This window comes from Ranitomeya imitator, chromosome 10 (assembly GCF_032444005.1).
Source record: "Ranitomeya imitator isolate aRanImi1 chromosome 10, aRanImi1.pri, whole genome shotgun sequence".
Classification (NCBI taxonomy): domain Eukaryota; kingdom Metazoa; phylum Chordata; class Amphibia; order Anura; family Dendrobatidae; genus Ranitomeya; species Ranitomeya imitator.
In genome coordinates, this window is record NC_091291.1 from 9,088,551 (window position 1) to 9,112,992 (window position 24,442).

The window sequence follows — 24,442 nt, forward strand, 5'->3', positions numbered from 1 at the left end:
CGCATTTACCAACAAGTGCTATAAATAAGATACCAAAAATCTCAAAAACTTGAGCCAATCTGGCAAAACTGATAGCATATTCAGAATCAGCACCCCAAAGTTACCCTAAATTCATTAAAATATTTTGGACACCAGAAAAAAAATTTTTTTTGTTGACCTGTGTTATCTATCTATTATCTATTATCTATCTTTTACCTATATCTTTGGATGTCACTGTGGCCATGTATGTATCTTTATACACCATTATTTCCCCAGATATTCTCTATACTCACTGAATGTCAGGCAGAGCAGCAGGAGACACGGCAGACGCTGAGATCGACCCATTGCTGAAAGAAAATATCATTAAATTATCAATATATCAAGATAAAATTCACAGAATAATGACGCCAGTATAATCTGTGTACAGCAAATATCCTGCAGTCATGGGGACTGATGATCCAGTACCTATCAGATATTCATCGGATGGTCATAGAACGTTCTATAAAACTCAGTAGTGAGACCACAATAAAAGCTCATTACCCCCGCACATACACAGTGGACACGCGCAGATAAAAACACTCACATACACATAAAACAAGGAAATACAAAGTGGTAACAAATACATTCATACTATTATGTTTCGTGACTTAAGAAATGCACAGGAAAATGTGATTATTTTATTTTTTTCATTAATTTTTTTTTTTCGTTTTTCTTTAATTCATAACATTTTTTTTTATTATTATTATTTTATCCCTAATATCTAATTATATAAAGATAAAAGTATATAGATACTGTCAGTATTTGGTAAATAGAAATGTATCTGTATATGGCTGTAAATTAAAAAGAAAACATAATTTTTAGGCAGAGAAAATCCTCCTTTACTTAGCAGTGCAGCGATTTTTTTTTCATTATTATTATTTTAGCCCTAATATCTAATTATATAAAGATAAATGAATATAGATAAGTATTTGGTAAATAGAAATGTATCTGTATATGGCTGTTAATTAAAAACAAACATAATTTTTAGGCAGAGAAAATCCTCCTTTACTTAGCAGTGCAGCGATTTTTTTTCATTATTATTATTTTATCCCTAATATCTAATTATATAAAGATAAATGAATATAGATAAGTATTTGGTAAATAGAAATGTATCTGTATATGGCTGTAAATTAAAAAGAAAACATAATTTTTAGGCAGAGAAAATCCTCCTTTACTTAGCAGTGCAGCGATTTTTTTTCATTATTATTATTTTATCCCTAATATCTAATTATATAAAGATAAATGAATATAGATAAGTATTTGGTAAATAGAAATGTATCTGTATATGGCTGTTAATTAAAAACAAACATAATTTTTAGGCAGAGAAAATCCTCCTTTACTTAGCAGTGCAGTGATTTTTTTTCATTATTATTATTTTATCCCTAATATCTAATTATATAAAGATAAATGAATATAGATAAGTATTTGGTAAATAGAAATGTATCTGTATATGGCTGTAAATTAAAAAGAAAACATAATTTTTAGGCAGAGAAAATCCTCCTTTACTTAGCAGTGCAGCGATTTTTTTTCATTATTATTATTTTATCCCTAATATCTAATTATATAAAGATAAATGAATATAGATAAGTATTTGGTAAATAGAAATGTATCTGTATATGGCTGTTAATTAAACAAAAACCATAATTTTTAGGCAGAGAAAATCCTCCTTTACTTAGCAGTGCAGCGATTTTTTTTCATTATTATTATTTTATCCCTAATATCTAATTATATAAAGATAAATTAATATAGATAAGTATTTGGTAAATAGAAATGTATCTGTATATGGCTGTTAATTAAAAAAAAACATAATTTTTAGGCAGAGAAAATCCTCCTTTACTTAGCAGTGCAGCGATTTTTTTTCATTATTATTATTTTATCCCTAATATCTAATTATATAAAGATAAATGAATATAGATAAGTATTTGGTAAATAGAAATGTATCTGTATATGGCTGTTAATTAAAAAAAAAACATAATTTTTAGGCAGAGAAAATCCTCCTTTACCCTGCAGTGCAGCCTGTGGCTCACTGGTAACCTTTCTGCCACGATACAAGCTGTGAGTTTAGATCCTGGGAAAAATGGAAATAATGAATTAACTGCATCTGGCGGATTCTACCGAGCACAGAAAAATCTGCGCTGGGCAAAAACAGAAGGGTCAGTGTCCTGAGCGAGGAGCATTGCAGTGCGGTGTGGCCCCATGGGCCGCTGTGTGGCTGAGCCCGTGGTATGTGCCATGTCCACCGCTACGTCGCCTGGTGCTTTACATCTACACTGTTTCTATGTCCCTTAGTACTAAACATATAGAGAATCTCTGCTTAATGTACGTCGCGGCATGGATGGATTTATGACTTCGAGTTGACAGGTGCGCGGTCATTAATCCGCTCCCGTCATGATAATTAGGCCCCTGGGCTGTGTTGATTTTACACATAACTTGGCCAAGACGTCCATCCATCAGTGAACTACCAGAAGGACTGGATTCCCCGGCAATGTGCTCTGGGCTCACTTTCTGACAATGGAAATATCTCTACATGTAATCTGATTGATGGCGGTATTATTTATTCCTATTCCTACGCTAACCTTAGCTACCCCTTACCCATATACATGCATGCTCGTCTCAGCTATTCCTCCTCACTAGGGTTGAGCGAAACGGATCGTTCATTTTCATAAGTCGCCGACTTTTGGCAAAGTCGGGTTTCATGAAACCCGATCCGACCCTTGTGTGGGGTCGGCCATGCGATCGGCGACCTTCGCGCCAAAGTCGCATTTCCTATGACACGTTCAGCGCCATTTCTCAGCCAATGAAGGTGAACGCAGAGTGTGGGCAGCGTGATGACATAGGTCCTGGTCCCCACCATCTTAGAGAAGGGCATTGCAGTGATTGGTTTGCTGTCCGCGGCGTCACAGGGGCTATAAAGGGGCGTTCCCGCCGACCGCCATGTTACTGCTGCTGATCTGAGCTTAGGGAGAGGTTGCTGCCGCTTCGTCAGAAGCAGGGATAGCGTTAGGCAGGGTCCATTAACCACAAAACCGCTTGTGCTGTAGCGATTTCCACTGCCCAACACCACCTTCGGTGTGCAGGGACAGTGGAAGCTACATTTTTTTTTTCTCAGCGCTGTAGCTCATTGGGCTGCCCTAGAAGGCTCCCTGATAGCTACATTGCTGTGTGTACGCCGCTGTGCAAACCAACTGCTTTTTTCAAAGCACAAATCCTCTTGTTCCTTCCTTTCTGCACAGCTATCTTGTTTGTTTGTCCACACTTTTTATTTAATTTGTGCATCAGTCCACTCCTTATTGCTGCCTGCCATACCTGGCTGAGATTACTGCAGGGAGATAGTAATTGAAGGACAGTCCCTGTTTTTTTTTTTGTTATATATCTTCAAGCCACTTTCTGCCACAGGAAATATACTCTAATACAGTGGCCCACATTTATTCACTAGTCTCACTGAAAAAATAAGAAAGGGGCAGATAAAGATTAGCAAATCTGCATCAGTGCCAGTCCTGTCTGTGGTATGTCACTCATTTTCTGCCACAGAAAATATACTGTATTACAGTGGGCCTGATTTATTCACTATGTCCCCAGGGCTTCCCGGTGTGTAGATGGTGGATGGTGAGAGGCGCAGTGAAGAACGAGGACACAAGGTTGCAGTCTCTTTACCTTTACTGAAGGCTTCAGCATCCACAGTCCAGAGCACTGGATCACAGGACAGGCAGAGTCCGGCCGGTTTGGAGGCAAATCCAGAGTCCCCTTATCCAGGTGGAAATCAGTAGCCTTCCTCTAGCGCCTGGGTGTTGTAGTACCTCCCTGCTGTGCGTCTCGGTAAGGTCCTCACAACTGTTGTAAATGTTATTTCTCTCTCTGTCCCCCAGATGGATAGGACAAACCCGTATGACTGGTGGCTTGAGGCTTTTTACAGGGACTCTAGAACGCCCCGGCCTCCCATCGTTGTCACCATGCCTCCTGGGTAAAGGTCAGGCAACTAATATGGAATTAACTGTCCTGCCGGTCTCTGGAGCCAGGCTTGGAGACGATGACTCCCTCGGTGTTCCGGCTACCGGATCCTGCACCTCAGAAAGGAGGCAGCCTTTTACAGGGCAGAACTCCTTCTGGTTTCCTCTCCTTTTGCTATGACTTCGTTTCTCACCCTCTACAATACAATTCTCCTTTAATGTCTCTTTCTTAGGATGCTGCCACATCAGTAGGCAGTCGCAGCTCCGTGGCCTTCTCTCTAGGCCTCTGACAGGATCCCACCCCTGTCAGAGACCCACTAGCTGAGTGGAGCTCAGATAGCAGCTCACTGGGTGAAGCCCAGCTCGCTTCTGCCTAACTTCCTATCCAAACCACCAGCTTTACCTAATTGTGAAGAGTGCCCTAATAAATAGGAGCATAGCTCCCCCTGGTGGACTGGAGTGTGAAGTGTGATGTGTGGTTTGTGATACCTGGTAAAGTGATCTCCTTTATTGCCTTCAGACGTAACATCACTCCCCCTGGTGGAAGAATGACATTACTGCAACGACCAGGAACCTGGGGCGCTGCACTTGCATGCTCGTCTCATCTATTCCTCCTCCCTCCCCTATATACATGCATGCTCGTCTCATCTATTCCTCCTCACTCCCCTATATACATGCATGCTCGTCTCATCTATTCCTCCTCACTCCTCTATATACATGCATGCTCTTCTCATCTATTCCTCCTCCCTCCCCTATATACATGCATGCTCATCTCATCTATTCCTCCTCCCTCCCCTATATACATGCATGCTCGTCTCCGCTATTCCTCCTCGCTCCCCTATATACATGCATGCTCGTCTCCGCTATTCCTCCTCCCTCCCCTATATACATGCATGCTCGTCTCCACTATTCCTCCTCCCTCCCCTATATACATGCATGCTCATCTCATCTATTCCTCCTCCCTTCCCTATATACATGCATGCTCGTCTCCGCTATTCCTCCTCGCTCCCCTATATACTGCATGCTCGTCTCCGCTATTCCTCCTCCCTCCCCTATATACATGCATGCTCGTCTCCGCTGTTCCTCCTCCCTCCCCTATATACATGCATGCTCGTCTCCGCTATTCCTCCTCACTCCCCTATATACATGCATGCTCGTCTCCGCTATTCCTCCTCACTCCCCTATATACATGCATGCTCGTCTCATCTATTCCTCCTCGCTCCCCTATATACTGCATGCTCGTCTCATCTATTCCTCCTCCCTCCCCTATATACATGCATGCTCGTCTCCGCTATTCCTCCTCACTCCCCTATATACATGCATGCTCGTCTCCGCTATTCCTCCTCACTCCCCTATATACATGCATGCTCTTCTCCGCTATTCCTCCTCACTCCCCTATATACATGCATGCTCGTCTCCGCTATTCCTCCTCACTCCCCTATATACATGCATGCTCGTCTCCGCTATTCCTCCTCACTCCCCTATATACATGCATGCTCTTCTCAGCTATTCCTCCTCACTCCCCTATATACATGCATGCTCTTCTCAGCTATTCCTCCTCACTCCCCTATATACATGCATGCTCGTCTCCGCTATTCCTCCTCACTCCCCTATATACATGCATGCTCTTCTCAGCTATTCCTCCTCACTCCCCTATATACATGCATGCTCTTCTCAGCTATTCCTCCTCACTCCCCTGTATACATGCATGCTCGTCTCAGCTATTCCTCCTCACTCCCCTATATACATGCATGCTCGTCTCCGCTATTCCTCCTCACTCCCCTATATACATGCATGCTCGTCTCATCTATTCCTCCTCCCTCCCCTATATACATGCATGCTCGTCTCAGCTATTCCTCCTCCCTCCCCTATATACATGCATGCTCGTCTCCGCTATTCCTCCTCGCTCCCCTATATACATGCATGCTCGTCTCAGCTATTCCTCCTCACTCCCCTATATACATGCATGCTCGTCTCCGCTATTCCTCCTCACTCCCCTATATACATGCATGCTCGTCTCATCTATTCCTCCTCACTCCTCTATATACATGCATGCTCTTCTCAGCTATTCCTCCTCACTCCCCTATATACATGCATGCTCGTCTCATCTATTCCTCCTCACTCCCCTATATACATGCATGCTCGTCTCATCTATTCCTCCTCACTCCTCTATATACATGCATGCTCTTCTCAGCTATTCCTCCTCACTCCCCTATATACATGCATGCTCGTCTCATCTATTCCTCCTCACTCCCCTATATACATGCATGCTCGTCTCAGCTATTCCTCCTCACTCCCCTATATAGATGCATGCTCTTCTCAGCTATTCCTCCTCCCTCCCCTATATACATGCATGCTCTTCTCATCTATTCCTCCTCCCTCCCCTATATACATGCATGCTCTTCTCATCTATTCCTCCTCCCTCCCCTATATACATGCATGCTCGTCTCCGCTATTCCTCCTCACTCCCCTATATACATGCATGCTCGTCTCCGCTATTCCTCCTCACTCCCCTATATACATGCATGCTCGTCTCAGCTATTCCTCCTCACTCCCCTATATACATGCATGCTCGTCTCCGCTATTCCTTCTCACTCCCCTATATACATGCATGCTCATCTCAGCTATTCCTCCTCCCTCCCCTATAAACATGCATGCTCGTCTCCGCTATTCCTCCTCACTCCTCTATATACATGCATGCTCGTCTCCGCTATTCCTCCTCACTCCCCTATATACATGCATGCTCGTCTCCGCTATTCCTCCTCACTCCCCTATATACATGCATGCTCATCTCAGCTATTCCTCCTCCCACCCCTATATACATGCATGCTCGTCTCCGCTATTCCTCCTCACTCCCCTGTTATGTCTGCTAATGAAAGGTGTAATGAAGGCAATCCAGAGACACAGTGTGCCTAGCGATCCGAGCGCACACAGTGATCTGACAAATACCAAAAAACAAAAGAACGAGCTCTGAGACGTGGAAACTCTGTAGACTGCACACCTGATCCTATCCTAAACACAACTAATAGCGGCTGTGGATTGCGCCTAGCAACTACCTATGCAACTCGGCACAGCCTAAGAAACTAGCTAGCCTGAAGATAGAAAAATAGGCCTGACTTGCCCCCAGAGAAATACCCCAAAGGAAAAGGCAGCCCCCCACATATAATGACTGTGAGTAAGATGAAAAGACAAAACGTAGGGATGAAATAGATTCAGCAAAGTGGGGCCCGATAATCTTAGACAGAGCGAGGATAGTAAAGCGAACTTTGCAGTCTACAAAAAACCCTAAAGCAAAAACCACGCAAAGGGGGCAAAAAAGACCCACCATGCCGGACTAACGGCACGGCGGTACACCCTTTGCTTCTCAGAGCTACCAGCAAAACAAAAGACAAGCTGGACAGAAAAAAAGCAACAAAATAGCAAAAAAGCACTTAGCTATACAGAGCAGCAGGTCACAGGAACAATCAGGAGAAGCTCAGATCCAACACTGGAACATTGACAAGGAGCAGGGATAGCAGCATCAGGCGGAGTTAAGTAACGAAGCAGTTAACGAGCTCACCAGAACACCTGAGGGAGGAAGCTCAGAAGCTGCAGTAACACTTGTGACCACAGGAGTGAATTCAGCCACAGAATTCACAACAGTACCCCCCCCTTGAGGAGGGGTCACCGAACCCTCACCAGAGCCCCCAGGCCGACCAGGATGAGCCGCATGAAAGGCACGAACAAGATCGGGAGCATGAACATCAGAGGCAAAAACCCAGGAATTATCTTCCTGAGCATAACCCTTCCATTTAACCAGATACTGGAGTTTCCGTCTTGAAACACGAGAATCCAAAATCTTCTCCACAATATACTCCAATTCCCCCTCCACCAAAACCGGGGCAGGAGGCTCAACAGATGGAACCATAGGTGCCACGTATCTCCGCAACAACGACCTATGGAATACATTATGTATGGAAAAGGAGTCTGGGAGGGTCAAACGAAAAGACACAGGATTGAGAACCTCAGAAATCCTATACGGACCAATAAAACGAGGTTTAACCCCTTAGTGACCGAGCCAAATTTTTTAAATCTGACCAGTGTCACTTTATGTGGTAATAACTTTGCAACGCTTCAACAAATCCCAGTGATTTTGAGATTGTTTTTTCGTGACACATTATACTTTATGATAATGGTAAATTTGTTCAACATTTTTTGTTTTTATTTATAAAAAATATCAAAAATTTGAGAAAAATGTTAAAAAATTAGCAGTTTTCTAAATTTGAATGATTATCCCTTTAATCCAGATAGTCATACAACAGCAAACCATTAATAAATAACATTTCCCACATGTCTGCTGTACATCAGCACCATTTGTAAAATGTTATTTTATTTTGTTAGCATTTTAGGAGGTTTAAAAATGTAGCAGCAATTTTTCATTTTTTCAAAGAAATTTACAAAATTAATTTTTTTAGGGACTTATCCATGTTTTAAGTGACTTTAGGGGTCCCATATATTGGGAAACCCACAAACGTGATACCATTTTAAAAACAGCACCCCTAAACATATTGAAAACTGCTGTCAGGTAGTTTATTAACCCTTCAGGTGCTTTACAGGAATTAATGCAAAGTGGTATGACAGAAATGAAAATGTGTATTTTTACCACCTAAATGTTGCTAACTTCTAAACAGATTACTACAGCCGTCAGACTCTAAGGCCGCTATTTGGTCATGAATTGCCATGGCAAACATCAGGACAACAAAATCATGATCTGAGGGCACCAATTGTGACAAAGAAGAAGCCCCCACACTCTGTTAACCATTTATAATGATGTAGTCACTATTGACAGCAGCATCTAAGGGGTTAAACAGATTTAGATGGTGCAAATACTGATCGTGGCTGGTACAGCAAGTTGTCAACTATAGTGTACAACCGACAGATGCTGGATTGTCATCTGTATGGGGAAGCTATTCTCTTATATCTCAGGTCAGTTAAAAGACGTATTGGCGGTCATTAAGGGGTTAAATTTAGGAGAGGAAACTTTCATAGGAATATGACGAGAAGATAACCAAACCAGATCCCCAACACGAAGTCGGGGACCCACACGGCGTCTGCGATTAGCGAAAAGTTGAGCCTTTTCCTGGGACAAGGTCAAATTGTCCACTACCTGAGTCCAGATCTGCTGCAACCTGTCCACCACAGAATCCACACCAGGACAGTCCGAAGACTCAACCTGTCCTGAAGAGAAACGAGGATGGAACCCAGAATTGCAAAAAAATGGAGAAACCAAGGTAGCCGAGCTGGCCCGATTATTAAGGGCGAACTCAGCCAACGGCAAAAAGGACACCCAATCATCCTGGTCAGCAGAAACAAAACATCTCAGATATGTTTCCAAGGTCTGATTGGTTCGTTCGGTCTGGCCATTAGTCTGAGGATGGAAAGCCGAGGAAAAGGATAGGTCAATGCCCATCCTACCACAAAAGGCTCGCCAAAACCTTGAAACAAACTGGGAACCTCTGTCAGAAACAATATTCTCAGGAATGCCATGCAACCGAACCACATGCTGAAAGAACAAAGGCACCAAATCAGAGGAGGAAGGCAATTTAGCCAAGGGCACCAGATGGACCATTTTAGAAAAGCGATCACAGACCACCCAAATGACTGACATCTTTTGAGAAACGGGAAGGTCAGAAATGAAATCCATCGAAATATGTGTCCAAGGCCTCTTTGGGACCGGCAAGGGCAAAAGCAACCCACTGGCACGAGAACAGCAGGGCTTAGCCCTAGCACAAATCCCACAGGACTGCACAAAAGTACGTACATCCCGTGACAGAGATGGCCACCAGAAGGATCTAGCCACTAACTCTCTGGTACCAAAGATTCCAGGATGACCAGCCAACACCGAACAATGAAGTTCAGAGATAAGTTTATTAGTCCACCTATCAGGGACGAACAGTTTCTCCGCTGGACAACGATCAGGTTTATTCGCCTGAAATTTTTGCAGCACCCGCCGCAAATCAGGGGAGATGGCAGACACAATGACTCCTTCCTTGAGGATACCCGCTGGCTCAGATAAACCCGGAGAGTCGGGCACAAAACTCCTAGAGAGAGCATCCGCCTTCACATTTTTAGAGCCCGGAAGGTACGAAATCACAAAGTCGAAGCGGGCAAAAAATAACGACCAACGGGCCTGTCTAGGATTCAAGCGCTTGGCAGACTCAAGATAAGTCAAGTTCTTATGATCAGTCAATACCACCACGCGATGCTTGGCTCCTTCAAGCCAATGGCGCCATTCCTCAAATGCCCACTTCATGGCCAGCAACTCTCGGTTGCCCACATCATAATTACGCTCAGCGGGCGAAAACTTCCTGGAAAAGAAAGCACATGGTTTCATCACTGAGCAATCAGAACCTCTCTGTGACAAAACCGCCCCTGCTCCAATCTCAGAAGCATCAACCTCGACCTGGAACGGAAGAGAAACATCTGGCTGACACAACACAGGGGCAGAACAAAAACGACGCTTCAACTCCTGAAAAGCTTCCACAGCAGCAGAAGACCAATTAACCAAATCAGCACCCTTCTTGGTCAAATCGGTCAATGGTTTGGCAATGCTAGAAAAATTACAGATGAAGCGACGATAAAAATTAGCAAAGCCCAGGAACTTTTGCAGACCTTTCAGAGATGTTGGCTGAATCCAATCCTGGATGGCTTGGACCTTAACAGGATCCATCTCGATAGTAGAAGGGGTAAAGATGAACCCCAAAAATGAAACTTTCTGCACACCGAAGAGACACTTTGATCCCTTCACAAACAAAGAGTTAGCACGCAGGACCTGAAAAACCATTCTGACCTGCTTCACATGAGACTCCCAATCATCTGAGAAGATCAAAATGTCATCCAAGTACACAATCAGGAATTTATCCAGATACTCACGGAAGATGTCATGCATAAAAGACTGAAACACAGATGGAGCATTGGCAAGTCCGAACGGCATCACTAGATACTCAAAATGACCCTCAGGCGTATTGAATGCAGTTTTCCATTCATCTCCTTGCCTGATTCTCACCAGATTATACGCACCACGAAGATCTATCTTAGTGAACCAACTAGCCCCCTTAATCCGAGCAAACAAGTCAGATAACAATGGCAAGGGATACTGAAATTTAACAGTGATCTTATTAAGAAGGCGGTAATCAATACACGGTCTCAGCGAACCATCCTTCTTGGCTACAAAGAAGAACCCTGCTCCCAGTGGTGATGATGATGGGCGAATATGTCCCTTCTCCAGGGATTCCTTCACATAACTGCGCATAGCGGCGTGTTCGGGCACGGATAAATTAAATAATCGACCTTTAGGGAATTTACTACCAGGAATCAAATTGATAGCACAATCACAATCCCTATGCGGAGGTAGGGCATCGGACTTGGGCTCTTCAAATACATCCTGAAAGTCAGACAAGAACTCTGGGACCTCAGAAGGGGTGGATGACGAAATAGACAAAAATGGAACATCACCATGTACCCCCTGACAACCCCAGCTGGATACCGACATGGAATTCCAATCCAATACTGGATTATGGGTTTGTAGCCATGGCAACCCCAACACGACCACATCATGCAGATTATGCAACACCAGAAAGCGAATAACTTCCTGATGTGCAGGAGCCATGCACATGGTCAGCTGGGCCCAGTACTGAGGCTTATTCTTGGCCAAAGGTGTAGCATCAATTCCTCTCAATGGAATAGGACACCGCAAAGGCTCCAAGAAAAACCCACAACGTTTAGCATAATCCAAATCCATCAGATTCAGGGCAGCGCCTGAATCCACAAATGCCATGACAGAATATGATGACAAAGCGCAAATCAAGGTAACGGACAGAAGGAATTTGGACTGTACAGTACCAATGACGGCAGACCTAGCGGACCGCTTAGTGCGCTTAGGACAATTAGAAATAGCATGAGTGGAATCACCACAGTAGAAACACAGCCTGTTCAGACGTCTGTATTCTTGCCGTTCAACTCTGGTCATAGTCCTATTGCACTGCATAGGCTCAGGTTTAACCTCAGGCAATACCGCCAAATGGTGCACAGATTTACGCTCGCGCAAGCGTCGACCGATCTGAATGGCCAAAGACAAAGACTCATTCAAATCAGCAGGCATAGGAAATCCCACCATGACATCCTTAAGAGCCTCAGAGATACCCTTTCTGAACAAAGCTGCCAGCGCAGATTCATTCCACTGAGTGAGTACTGACCATTTCCTAAATTTCTGACAATATACTTCTATATCATCCTGACCCTGGCACAAAGCCAGCAAATATTTCTCAGCCTGATCCACTGAATTAGGCTCATCGTACAGCAATCCGAGCGCCAGGAAAAACGCATCGACACCACTCAATGCAGGGTCTCCTGGCGCAAGAGAAAATGCCCAGTCTTGAGGGTCGCCGCGCAAAAAAGAAATAATAATCAAAACCTGTTGAATAGGATTACCAGAAGAATGAGGTTTCAAGGCCAGAAATAGCTTACAATTATTTTTGAAACTTAGAAACTTAGTTCTATCTCCAAAAAACAAATCAGGAATAGGAATTCTTGGTTCTAACATTGATTTCTGATCAATAGTATCTTGAATCTTTTGTACATTTATAACGAGATTATCCATTGAAGAGCACAGACTCTGAATATCCATGTCCACACCTGTGTCCAGAATCACCCAAATGTCTAGGGGAAAAAAAAAAAAAAAAAAGTGAACACAGAGCAGAGAAAGAAAAAAAAAATGGTGTCAGAACTTTTTCTTTCCCTCTATTGAGAATCATTAGTTAGGCTCCTTGTACTGTTATGTCTGCTAATGAAAGGTGTAATGAAGGCAATCCAGAGACACAGTGTGCCTAGCGATCCGAGCGCACACAGTGATCTGACAAATACCAAAAAACAAAAGAACGAGCTCTGAGACGTGGAAACTCTGTAGACTGCACACCTGATCCTATCCTAAACACAACTAATAGCGGCTGTGGATTGCGCCTAGCAACTACCTATGCAACTCGGCACAGCCTAAGAAACTAGCTAGCCTGAAGATAGAAAAATAGGCCTGACTTGCCCCCAGAGAAATACCCCAAAGGAAAAGGCAGCCCCCCACATATAATGACTGTGAGTAAGATGAAAAGACAAAACGTAGGGATGAAATAGATTCAGCAAAGTGGGGCCCGATAATCTTAGACAGAGCGAGGATAGTAAAGCGAACTTTGCAGTCTACAAAAAACCCTAAAGCAAAAACCACGCAAAGGGGGCAAAAAAGACCCACCGTGCCGGACTAACGGCACGGCGGTACACCCTTTGCTTCTCAGAGCTACCAGCAAAACAAAAGACAAGCTGGACAGAAAAAAAGCAACAAAATAGCAAAAAAGCACTTAGCTATACAGAGCAGCAGGTCACAGGAACAATCAGGAGAAGCTCAGATCCAACACTGAAACATTGACAAGGAGCAAGGATAGCAGCATCAGGCGGAGTTAAGTAACGAAGCAGTTAACGAGCTCACCAGAACACCTGAGGAAGGAAGCTCAGAAGCTGCAGTACCACTTGTGACCACAGGAGTGAATTCAGCCACAGAATTCACAACACTCCCTTATATACATGCATGCTCGTCTCTGCTATTCCTCTTCACTCCCCTATATACATGAATGCTCGTCTCCGCTATTCCTCATCACTCCCCTATATACATGCATGCTCTTCTCAGCTATTCCTCCTCACTCCCTTATATACATGCATTCTCGTCTCATCTATTCCTCCTCCCTCCCCTATATACATGCATGCTCATCTCCGCTATTCCTCCTCACTCCCCTATATACATGCATGCTCGTCTCAGCTATTCCTCCTCACTCCCCTATATACATGCATGCTCGTCTCCGCTATTCCTCCTCCCTCCCCTATATACATGCATGCTCGTCTCCGCTGTTCCTCCTCCCTCCCCTATATACATGCATGCTCGTCTCCGCTGTTCCTCCTCACTCCCCTATATACATGCATGCCCGTCTCATCTATTCCTCCTCACTCCCCTATATACATGCATGCTCTTCTCTGCTATTCCTCCTCACTCCCCTATATACATGCATGCTCGTCTCAGCTATTCCTCCTCACTCCCCTATATAGATGCATGCTCTTCTCAGCTATTCCTCCTCCCTCCCCTATATACACGCATGCTCTTCTCATCTATTCCTCCTCCCTCCCCTATATACATGCATGCTCTTCTCATCTATTCCTCCTCCCTCCCCTATATACATGCATGCTCGTCTCCGCTATTCCTCCTCACTCCCCTATATACATGCATGCTCGTCTCCGCTATTCCTCCTCACTCCCCTATATACATGCATGCTCGTCTCAGCTATTCCTCCTCACTCCCCTATATACATGCATGCTCGTCTCCGCTATTCCTCCTCACTCCCCTATATACATGCATGCTCATCTCAGCTATTCCTCCTCCCTCCCCTATAAACATGCATGCTCGTCTCCGCTATTCCTCCTCACTCCTCTATATACATGCATGCTCATCTCAGCTATTCCTCCTCACTCCCCTATATACATGCATGCTCGTCTCAGCTATTCCTCCTCACTCCCCTATATACATGCATGCTCGTCTCCGCTATTCCTCCTCACTCCCCTATATACATGCATGCTCGTCTCCGCTATTCCTCCTCCCTCCCCTATATACATGCATGCTCGTCTCCGCTATTCCTCCTCACTCCCCTATATAGATGCATGCTCGTCTCATCTATTCCTCCTCACTCCCCTATATAGATGCATGCTCGTCTCCGCTATTCCTCATCACTCCCCTATATACATGCATGCTCATCTCCGCTATTCCTCCTCAGTCCCCTATATAGATGCATGCTCATCTCATCTATTCCTCCTCGCTCCCTATATACATGCATGCTCGTCTCATCTATTCCTCCTCACTCCCCTATATACATGCATGCTCGTCTCCGCTATTGCTCCTCGCTCCCCTATATACATGCATGCTCGTCTCAGCTATTCGTTCTAACCCACAGACAGGCATGTTAAGCTTAGCTGAGAGCTATCTCTGACACGCACCTATTGCCTGCTTGCCTCATAGCTATTCCCTTTGATCAGACTAATCTTAGCTGTCAGCTATTACATGCATCCTCATCTCACAGTTCTTCCCGCAGAATCCCCTAGTATACGTGCGCACTCTGATACTACTCCAGACTCAGTCCCCCAATATTCCTCCAGATTCCCCCATATGCGTACACCTGGCTGACAACTGTTATTCCAACCCCCATATACAGTGAATGACACGTGAGATGGTTACTATACATATTTACATCATACAGCTTTAAAGAGACACATGTCCATCAAGTACAACCAAGGTAATGGGAACGGGAAATGGCTGCATCCAGAACGCACTAAAAGACCAAGCTCTTTCCTCTTGCCTGAGTGTCGATCAACTGCTTCAACATTTAGAAATAGAATTTTACACATCAACATAAGTATTTACGTTATTTTCTTCTAAAAAAAAAACATCAACGACTTTCCAATCTATCAATGGTTCCTGCTGTGACCAGCTCCTGAGATCAGCTGTTCACATAGTCACCACTCTTACTGGAAAGAACCAGACCCTCTTCCCATTGAAAAAAATAAAGTTGGATCCAAAATGGCCGAGTTCAAAATGGCCGCCATGGTCACCACCCAAACAGGAAGTTGATACCACCAACCATTCCCATTTTATTTAGGTGTATCCATATAAATGGCCCACCCTGTATTATATGAATGTGTAATTTACCAATGTTCTTATTCATTTTGTTAAACATAAATTGACATTGGTAGGATTCCTATAATATATTTCATTTACATTTTTGCAGATTTTCTATCTACTATATAAAGCTGAATGTGTGTATGTGTGTGTGTATGTCCGGGATTGGCATCTGCACCGTCGCAGCTACAGCCACAAAATTTTGCACAGTCACACGTCTGGACCCCGAGAGCGTCATAGGCTATGTTGTGAGGCGAAATTTTAACCCCGCGCGTTCCAATTCACCAAACAATTTTGCCCCTATCTACATAATGGGAAAAAAGTGAAAGGAAAAGTGTTGGAGGCGTCGCAGCTACAGCCACAAAATTTTGCACAGTCACACGTCTGGACCCCGAGAGCGTCATAGGCTATGTTGTGAGGCGAAATTTTAACCCCGCGCTTTCCAATTCACCAAACTATTTTTCCCCAATCTACATAATGGGGAAAAGTGTTGGAGGCAAATTGACAGCTGCCAGATGTGAACAAGGGGGACTTAAAGAATGAGAGCGATGGCGCCAAAGATTATATACCGATCAGTTGCTAAGGTGGGACCCCGACATGAGATACTCACCACACATGGGGATATGAACACACACACAAAATGCACCACACACTACCACGTGCTTGAACACATATACCACCCTCAGCACACATTTCACCACACATACACCAACCTCGCCACACAAAAGTCGCCGCTCAAAACTCACCACGTGCAAAACTCGCCACATGCAAAAACTAGGCTCATGCAAAACTCGCCACAAGTGCAAAACTCACCTCATGGAAAACTCGCCACACGCAAAACTTGCACACGCGGAAAAATTGCCACATGCACAAAATTTGCAACACATGCAAAAGTTGCCTCACACACAACTTGCACATACTCAAAAGGCACCACACATAAAACTCACCACGCGCCAAATTCGCCATGCGCAAAACTTGCTGCACACAACTTGCTACACTAACCTGTCACATGCAACTCGACACACAAAAAGTTGCTACACGCATGTTGCCACACAAAACTCATATCACAAAAGTCGCTACATGCATGTCGCCACATGCAACTCAACACACACAACTTGACAAACGAAACTCGCCCTAAAACACACACAAGTCTGGTATTAGCCTTCAAAAATAAAAATCTGATTAATAAGCAGACAAACTACAAGAGCAACAAATGTACCATATAGGAAATACAGCAGCTGTCAGTCACATGACCTGTCTATTATGTGTATGTGTGAGCTAATATATACTGCCAGGGGGAGGGCTTCCTGTTGGCTGGGGATTTATCAGGCTGCCAATTTATCTTACAAATACTGAGGTAAAAATACTGAGCAAATAACGTGTTAACGAGGTCTAATACAGGAGATCACACAGGTATATACTATATACAGGGGAGATGACACACAGATATTTACTATATACAGGAGAGATGACACACAGGTATATACTATATAGAGGAGGAGATGACATACAGGTACATACTATATACAGGAGGAGATGACATACAGGTATATACTATATACAGGAGGAGATGAAACACAGGTATATACTATATACAGGAGCAGATTACCTACAGGTATATACTATATACAGGAGGAGATGACACACAGATATATACTATATACAGGGGAGATGACACACAGGTATATACTATATACAGGAGGAGATGACATACAGGTATATACTATATATAGAAGGAGATGACATACAGGTATATACTATATATAGGAGGAGATGACATTCAGGTATATACTATATATAGGAGGAGATGACATACAGGTATATACTATATATAGGAGGAGATGACATACATGTATATACTATATACAGGGGAGATGACACACAGCAGGTATATACTATATACAGGGGAGATAACATACAGGTATATACTATATACAGGAGATGACATACAGGTGTATACTATATATAAGGGAGATGACAAACATGTATATACTGAGGTGAAAATGAGAGGTGTGATGTGAAAATGAAAAGGTGTGAGTGCAAAATGAGAGGAGTGAGGGAAAATAGTGTAGTGATCGGAATATGCCAGATGTGAGGTCGAAATGACAAGTGTTAGGCGGGAATGAGAGGAGTGAGGGAGAAAATGAGAGGTGTGAGGGAGAAAATGAGAGATGTGAGGGGGAAAATTAAAGATGTGATTGGGAAAATGAGAGGCGTGATGGGAAAATAAGAGAAGTGACGTGCTATAACTAACCACAGATATTTACTATGCCCAGGCAACGCCGGGCTCTTCAGCTAGTCTACTATATAAAGCTGAATGTGTGTGTGTGTGTATGTATGTCCGGGATTGGCATCTGCACCATTGCAGCTACAGCCACAAAATTTTGCACAGTCACACGTCTGGACCCCGAGAGCGTCATAGGCTATATTGTGAGGCGAAATTTTAACCCCGCGTGTTCCAATTCACCAAACAATTTTGCCCCTATCTACATAATGGGGAAAAAAGTGAAAGGAAAAGTGTTGGAGGCGTCGCTGCTACAGAAACAAAATTTTGCACAGTCACACGTCTGGACCCCGAGAGCATCATAGGCTACGTTGTGAGGTGAAATTTTAACCCCGCGCTTTCCAATTCACCAAACAATTTTGCCCCTATCTACATAATGGGGAAAAAGTGAAAGGAAAAGTGTTGGAGGCGTCGCAGCTACAGCCACAAAATTTTGCACAGTCACACGTCTGGACCCTGAGAGCGTCATAGGCCATGTTGTGAGGGGAAATTGTGAGAGGAGTGAGGGAGAAAATGAGAGGTGTGAGGGAGAAAATGAGAGATGTGAGGGGGAAAATGAGAGGCGTGATTGGAAAATAAGAGAAGTGACGTGCTATAACTAACCACAGATATTTACTATGCCCAGGCAACGCCGGGCTCTTCAGCTAGTTTATTAATAAAATTAAATCATCATGTGCAGCAAACAGCATCTAAAGTCCAACATAAGCCGACAACATAAGAAATAGCAAGAAAAGATAGGACTTAGTTACAGTGTTTCTAGTATTTTGCTTTATTTCTGTTCTATTTTTTTTTTAGAATTTTAGTTTTCATTTTTTGCCTACGAATATTAATGGATCGCGAAATACCGTCTATAATAATAAACTAATTTGCCAACCTACCAATACACAAATAAATAAATATGGATCATGGGGAGAATGAGGAAGATTTTTTTCGTTACAATGTTTCTTGACAGTTGAATGATTGATTCCGTTGTTACATTGTTTCCTGAGATAGAAACATTGAAGTCAAAGATTAATTGTAATGACGTCATTCTCGGCTAATTGTGGGGTTTCCCCCCTAAAAGATGTCTACCTTCTAAGTGCTCCATAAGGGGGTAAAATAAATAGGACAAGATGGAATATTTGGGGGAATTTTTTTTAAGAAAAACAAACACCAAATAATAAACATTAAATATTAATAAAATTCATAAATAATTATTTGCTACATTAATCAATAAATACCTCTATCTATCAGAGATGGATTTGCAGAGTGGTGATATAAGGAATTGTTGGAGTCATTTTACATAGGACTGCAGGTATTCTTATTTTCGATTTTCAGTATTGCTTCTGCCCATCACTTTTTTTTTCCACCAATATTTTTTTTTTTTTTGGAGAGGGGTGGTTATCCTTTCACACCTCCATTGGAAATTCATAGTGAACCCACCATCAAAAAATCTACCATGTTCCGCCTCAATGAATAACCATCTCAAAGGTCCGCAAACTATAAATCCGTGGCACATGTGGCATCCACTGACCACGCAGCTAGATACATAGGAAGTCACTATTAGAGAAAGGTCTGAGTGCACTCACCTGCTGCCACCTCCATCTACAGACTCGTCTGCCCCACTCCTAGAATTTATCTTATATTCTGCAAGGACCGGTGCCCGACGGGATAAACCGGTATCTCTGGTCTGGCCACTGCCTGACCAGGAAGAAATGGCTGCACTTTGGAATAGTTCATTTTTTTCATATTCAATAAGGTGTCAAAAGAAAATATGACAAACTTGTAATAATAGCGAAGAATGTAAATATCAGATAACACTACAATCAATATCACAGTTATTATAGACAGGGGAGTCACCATATAGCGATTGTCAGGAGTCATCTAGTTACTTACGTGACAAGCGTTTTTTATCCACCTCTGAGCCCCGTCGTACAACTTATACCGATTCCAACTAATAATGGAAGAACACCAGGATGTTCAGGTCAGAACATGGACGCCATTCAGATGAATGGGGAGCCCAAACAACCATTGTTTGCCACTCTGTCATCTGCATGATAGAGTAACAAATACTGCCTCTGATCGGCGGTACCATTATTACCGGCGGTCAGAGAGCTGCAACTCCCATGCTATCAGATGACAGCATGAGCCCGCAGCTGTGACCGACAGTAAAATCTTTACCACCGGTCACAGAGGTGTTGGCTGATGGGAGAGTACTACTCTCATCAGCCTACGCCTGCTGTCGCTAATAACAGCGAGAGCAGGCGTGACTGATGGGAGTATTTATCAGCCGCCGCCTGAGCTATAAATAAATAAATAAGAAAAAAAAATGGTGTGGGTTTACCTGTATTTATGATAACCAGACAGGCAAAACTGACAGCTGCTGGCTGCAACCTTCAGCTGTCAGCTTTATCATGGCTGGTTATCAAGAATAGAATGGTACCCACACCATTTAAAAAATAAAATTATTTAAATAAATAATTTTTAAAAAAAACGACATTAGGTATCCCCATTTTTGACAACCAGCCAAGCTAAATCAGACAGCTGCAGGCTGGTATTCTCAGGCTGGTAAGGGGCCATGGATATTGCTCCTCCACAGCCTAAAAATAACAACCTACAGCCTCCTAGAAAATCAGGTGGCCTTGGAGCAGCATGAAATGACCTTCGCTGGAGCAGTGGTAACTTTACTGACCGCAATCCCTGATCCTATCACTGCAACTAGAAGTAGCCGTGGGGTGTGCCTAACCAGACCTAGACACCTCGACACAGCCTAAGGACTAAATATCCCTAAAGATGGAAATAGGAAAACTCTCTTGCCTCAGAGTAGACCCCCAAAGGATAGGTAGCCCCCCACAAATAATGACTGAGTAGGAGAGGAAAAGACACACACAGACAGAAAACAGGGATAAGCAAAGGAGGCCACTTCTACCTAGATAGGAAAGGATAGTACAGGATACTAAGCGGTCTGCATAAAACACTACAAAATATCCACAGCAGAAAAATACAAAAACACCACCTAACTAAAGATGTGGAGAGTATATCTGCGACTCCAGCGAGTCCAACTAGACTGAGAAAAACATCAGGCACAGTCTAGCAGGAACAAAATAGAAACAAGATAAGCACAGAAAATAAACACAGCAGTGTGTCTAAAAAATGAAGAAAACACTTATCTTAGCTGAATTGGCAGCAAGCAGGAGGGGCCAGGCAGAGGACCAACACTTCCAAAGGAACATTGACTACTGGCAAGGACTAATGAGTCCTGCACAGCTAAATACCCCAGTCCGAATTGCAATTAGCAGAAACACCTATCCAAGACTGCTGCTCAGGAATAACTGCATTACCATCAACAACCACCGGAGGGAGCCCAAGAGCAGAATTCACAACACATTCTATTAGATACTATCAGACACATTCTATTAGATACTATCAGACACATACTCTTAGATACTATCAGACACATACTATTAGATACTATCAGACACATTCTATTAGATACCATCAGACACATACTATTAGATACTATCAGACGCATACTCTGCCCCCTCTTTCCTTCTCATTGATCTCCGCTTATATTTGCACCTTCTCACTTCTCACCCCGTAGCTATCTGTAGTGTTCTCTCCCTAGAGGCTATTCTTAGGAAATACTAGAAAATCGTTCTAATGTTGACGAGCGGCATTCCTCTGTAATCCAGGCTTTTCTTCAGATGAATGTCTCTGAATACGGAAACAGATCAATCATTACTACAGATAAAAAAAAGATGAATGTCTCTGAATACGGTAACCGATCAATCATTACTACAGATAAAAAAAAAATGAAACAACGGCTTTTTTTTTTTCCATTTTATGATTGTACTGACTTTACACTAAACAGTAACAGACGGGTTGTCAAGGACTAGAGAAACATGGCAGCTTCCACCCAGAATCAGCGCCACATCTGTCCAGTGAGCACGGAGCACGGACGAGTGACTCAGAATCATGATGGATTTTCCTGGAATTCAGTGACCAAATTTGATCAATGGGGCGTGCAAATTTACACTTCATAGTCTTAAAATTCACCGTATTTTTGGCAGTTCATTCTGTTTGATAAATCCGTCTAAATTTACATAATTTATTAGCTCATTGACTTTATGGCGGAAATGTGTGGCACGATTTTGGCACATTTTCTGCCGCACTGTTCGACACGTTACACTACCCCCCTCTTTCCAACGAGGTCACGTTCCTAAGTTGGACACGTAAAAATAAAAGTAATATAAAAAGTGTCTAAAAACAAGTCTTAAGTATGATGCAAGTAATGGAAGACATTTTCACAATATTCAGTCTAGCTGCCATTGAAAGAGAGTCTTTTCTCTAAATGACTGTTCAAACCAAGCACTGTAAGAAAGTCTTTACTGAGAGCTGGAAGAGTCGGGAAAAATAATCGTGCCTGCATGCTTTGTCTCACTGACTTTCTATGTGCTGTTTTGCTACGCAATCTCCGAATAAACTTCAGTCTCAGCTTGATAAGAGGATTGTCTACATATTTTTCCCGGCTCTTCCAGCTCAATTTATAAAATAATAACCATGTTATTTTCAAGGAAATCCAGCTACAATGTATAATGCTATATGAGGGACATTACTTTGTAGACATTTTTGAAGTTCGACCTGCAGCTTTTAAACTATATAGCCAAACCATGATTCCGATTAAAAACTTGTCATGATGAAGTAGCCAGTAACCATATATACATGCCCCCCAAAGAAGCAGCAGCAAAACGCGCGTTGGGGTATCTGTGTAGTGGCTCGTGGCATCCCATGGGTAAGAAACACCTGTCCTTGACTTACATGCACTTTAGGTGCATTACTTTTGACTCTTAGGAAGTGTGGTGTTCATGCAACACTATCTGTTTACTGAGGACTATGTTTTTGGACAGGCTGCATATATCTTACCCATATATATATATGGTATTTATGAGGCCACTCTTTGTTATATACACACTTGTGTGGTTATTTAACGTAATATTTTGATTGGGATATATTTTCGTTTGCTTTGAGTGCTCTCATTTTATGGATTGCCTGCCCCTGTCAGTTTGCATCACTGCTCGCTAGACCGATCCAGTAATTTTTAGCTTTTACTATGTGCACTTGTTTGCCTTTTTTTGTACTGAATCACTAATAAAGATATATACTTTTATATAATACATTTTTGGCAATAGTTATTATTTATCTACTATGATCTAGTTATAATTGGGAATGTTAAGCTCTTGTTTTTGTTCTCATGTATATCATATGGCTTGTTTAGAGTATTCTTTATGAATATGATTATCACGCACTATCAGTTATCGTATGTTTATATAGTCAACCATGTTCAGCTGCATCTCCTGCTTGAGCTTTTATAGTGGCTATAAGTCATAAGTGATTGTACACTTATAGTGAACCATGCTCTGCTGTGCTATAGGGTGGGGAAGTTCCAAGACATTAACTTTTGTTTCGGGGTCTATATGATTATGAGGACAAATTTATTAAAAAAAATTTGCTGTTTGACCCATCTAATATATAAAGCTGAATGTATGAGTGTATGTATGTCTGGGATTGGCATCTGCACCGTTGCAGCTACAGCCACAAAATTTTGCACAGTCACACGTCTGGACCCCGAGAGCGTCATAGGCTATGTTGTGAGGTGAAATTTTAACCCCGCGTGTTCCAATTCACCAAACAATTTTGCCCCTATCTACATAATGAGGAAAAAGTGAAAGGAAAAGTGTTGGAGGCAAATTGACAGCTGCCAGATGTGAACAAGGGGGACTTAAAGAGTGAGAGCGATGGCGCCAAAGAGTATATACTGTACAGTTGCTAAGGTGGGGCCCCGACATGGGATACTCACCACACACGGGGATATGAACACACACACAAAATGCGCCACACACTACCACGTGCTTGAACACATATTACCCTCAGCGCACATTTCACCACACATACACCAACCTCGCCACATAAAAGTCGAAACACAAAAGTCGCAGCTCAAAACTCGCCACGCGCAAAACTTGCCACACGTGCAAAACTCACCTCATGGAAAACTTGCCACACGCAAAACTTGCACACGCGGAAAAATTGTCACATGCACAAAAGTTGCAACACATGCAAAAGTTGCCTCACACAAAACTTGCACGTACTCAAAACACACCACACATAAAACTCGCCACGCGCAAAACTCGCCATGCGCAAAACTTGCTGCACACAACTTGCTACACTAACCTGTCACATGCAGCTCGACACACAAAAAGTTGCTACACGCATGTCGCCACACAAAACTCATCTCACAAAAGTCGCTACATGCATCTCGCCGCATGCAACTCAACACACACAACTTGACACATGAAACTCGCCCTAAAACACACACAAGTCTGGTATTATCCTTCAAAAATAAAAATCTGATTAATAAGCAGACAAACTACAAGAGCAACAAATGTACCATATAGGAAATACGGCAGCTGTCAGTCA

The 24,442-nt window shown here is 42.9% G+C and overlaps 1 protein-coding gene across 1 annotated transcript in view; it reads right to left on the reverse strand.

Annotated features, from left to right (window-relative positions):
- The window catches only part of LOC138651619 (IgGFc-binding protein-like), a 46,716-nt gene extending 27,132 nt beyond the window's left edge, over positions 1 to 19,584 (reverse strand). The window contains exons 1-2 of the mRNA XM_069741939.1: positions 19,558 to 19,584; positions 273 to 326 (exon numbers count right to left, since the gene is read on the reverse strand). Coding sequence (XP_069598040.1) covers positions 273 to 326; positions 19,558 to 19,573 — 70 coding nt within the window. The 5' untranslated portion in view covers positions 19,574 to 19,584. The remainder of the gene's footprint in view (positions 1 to 272; positions 327 to 19,557) is intronic.
- Positions 19,585 to 24,442: the final 4,858 nt, after the last annotated feature.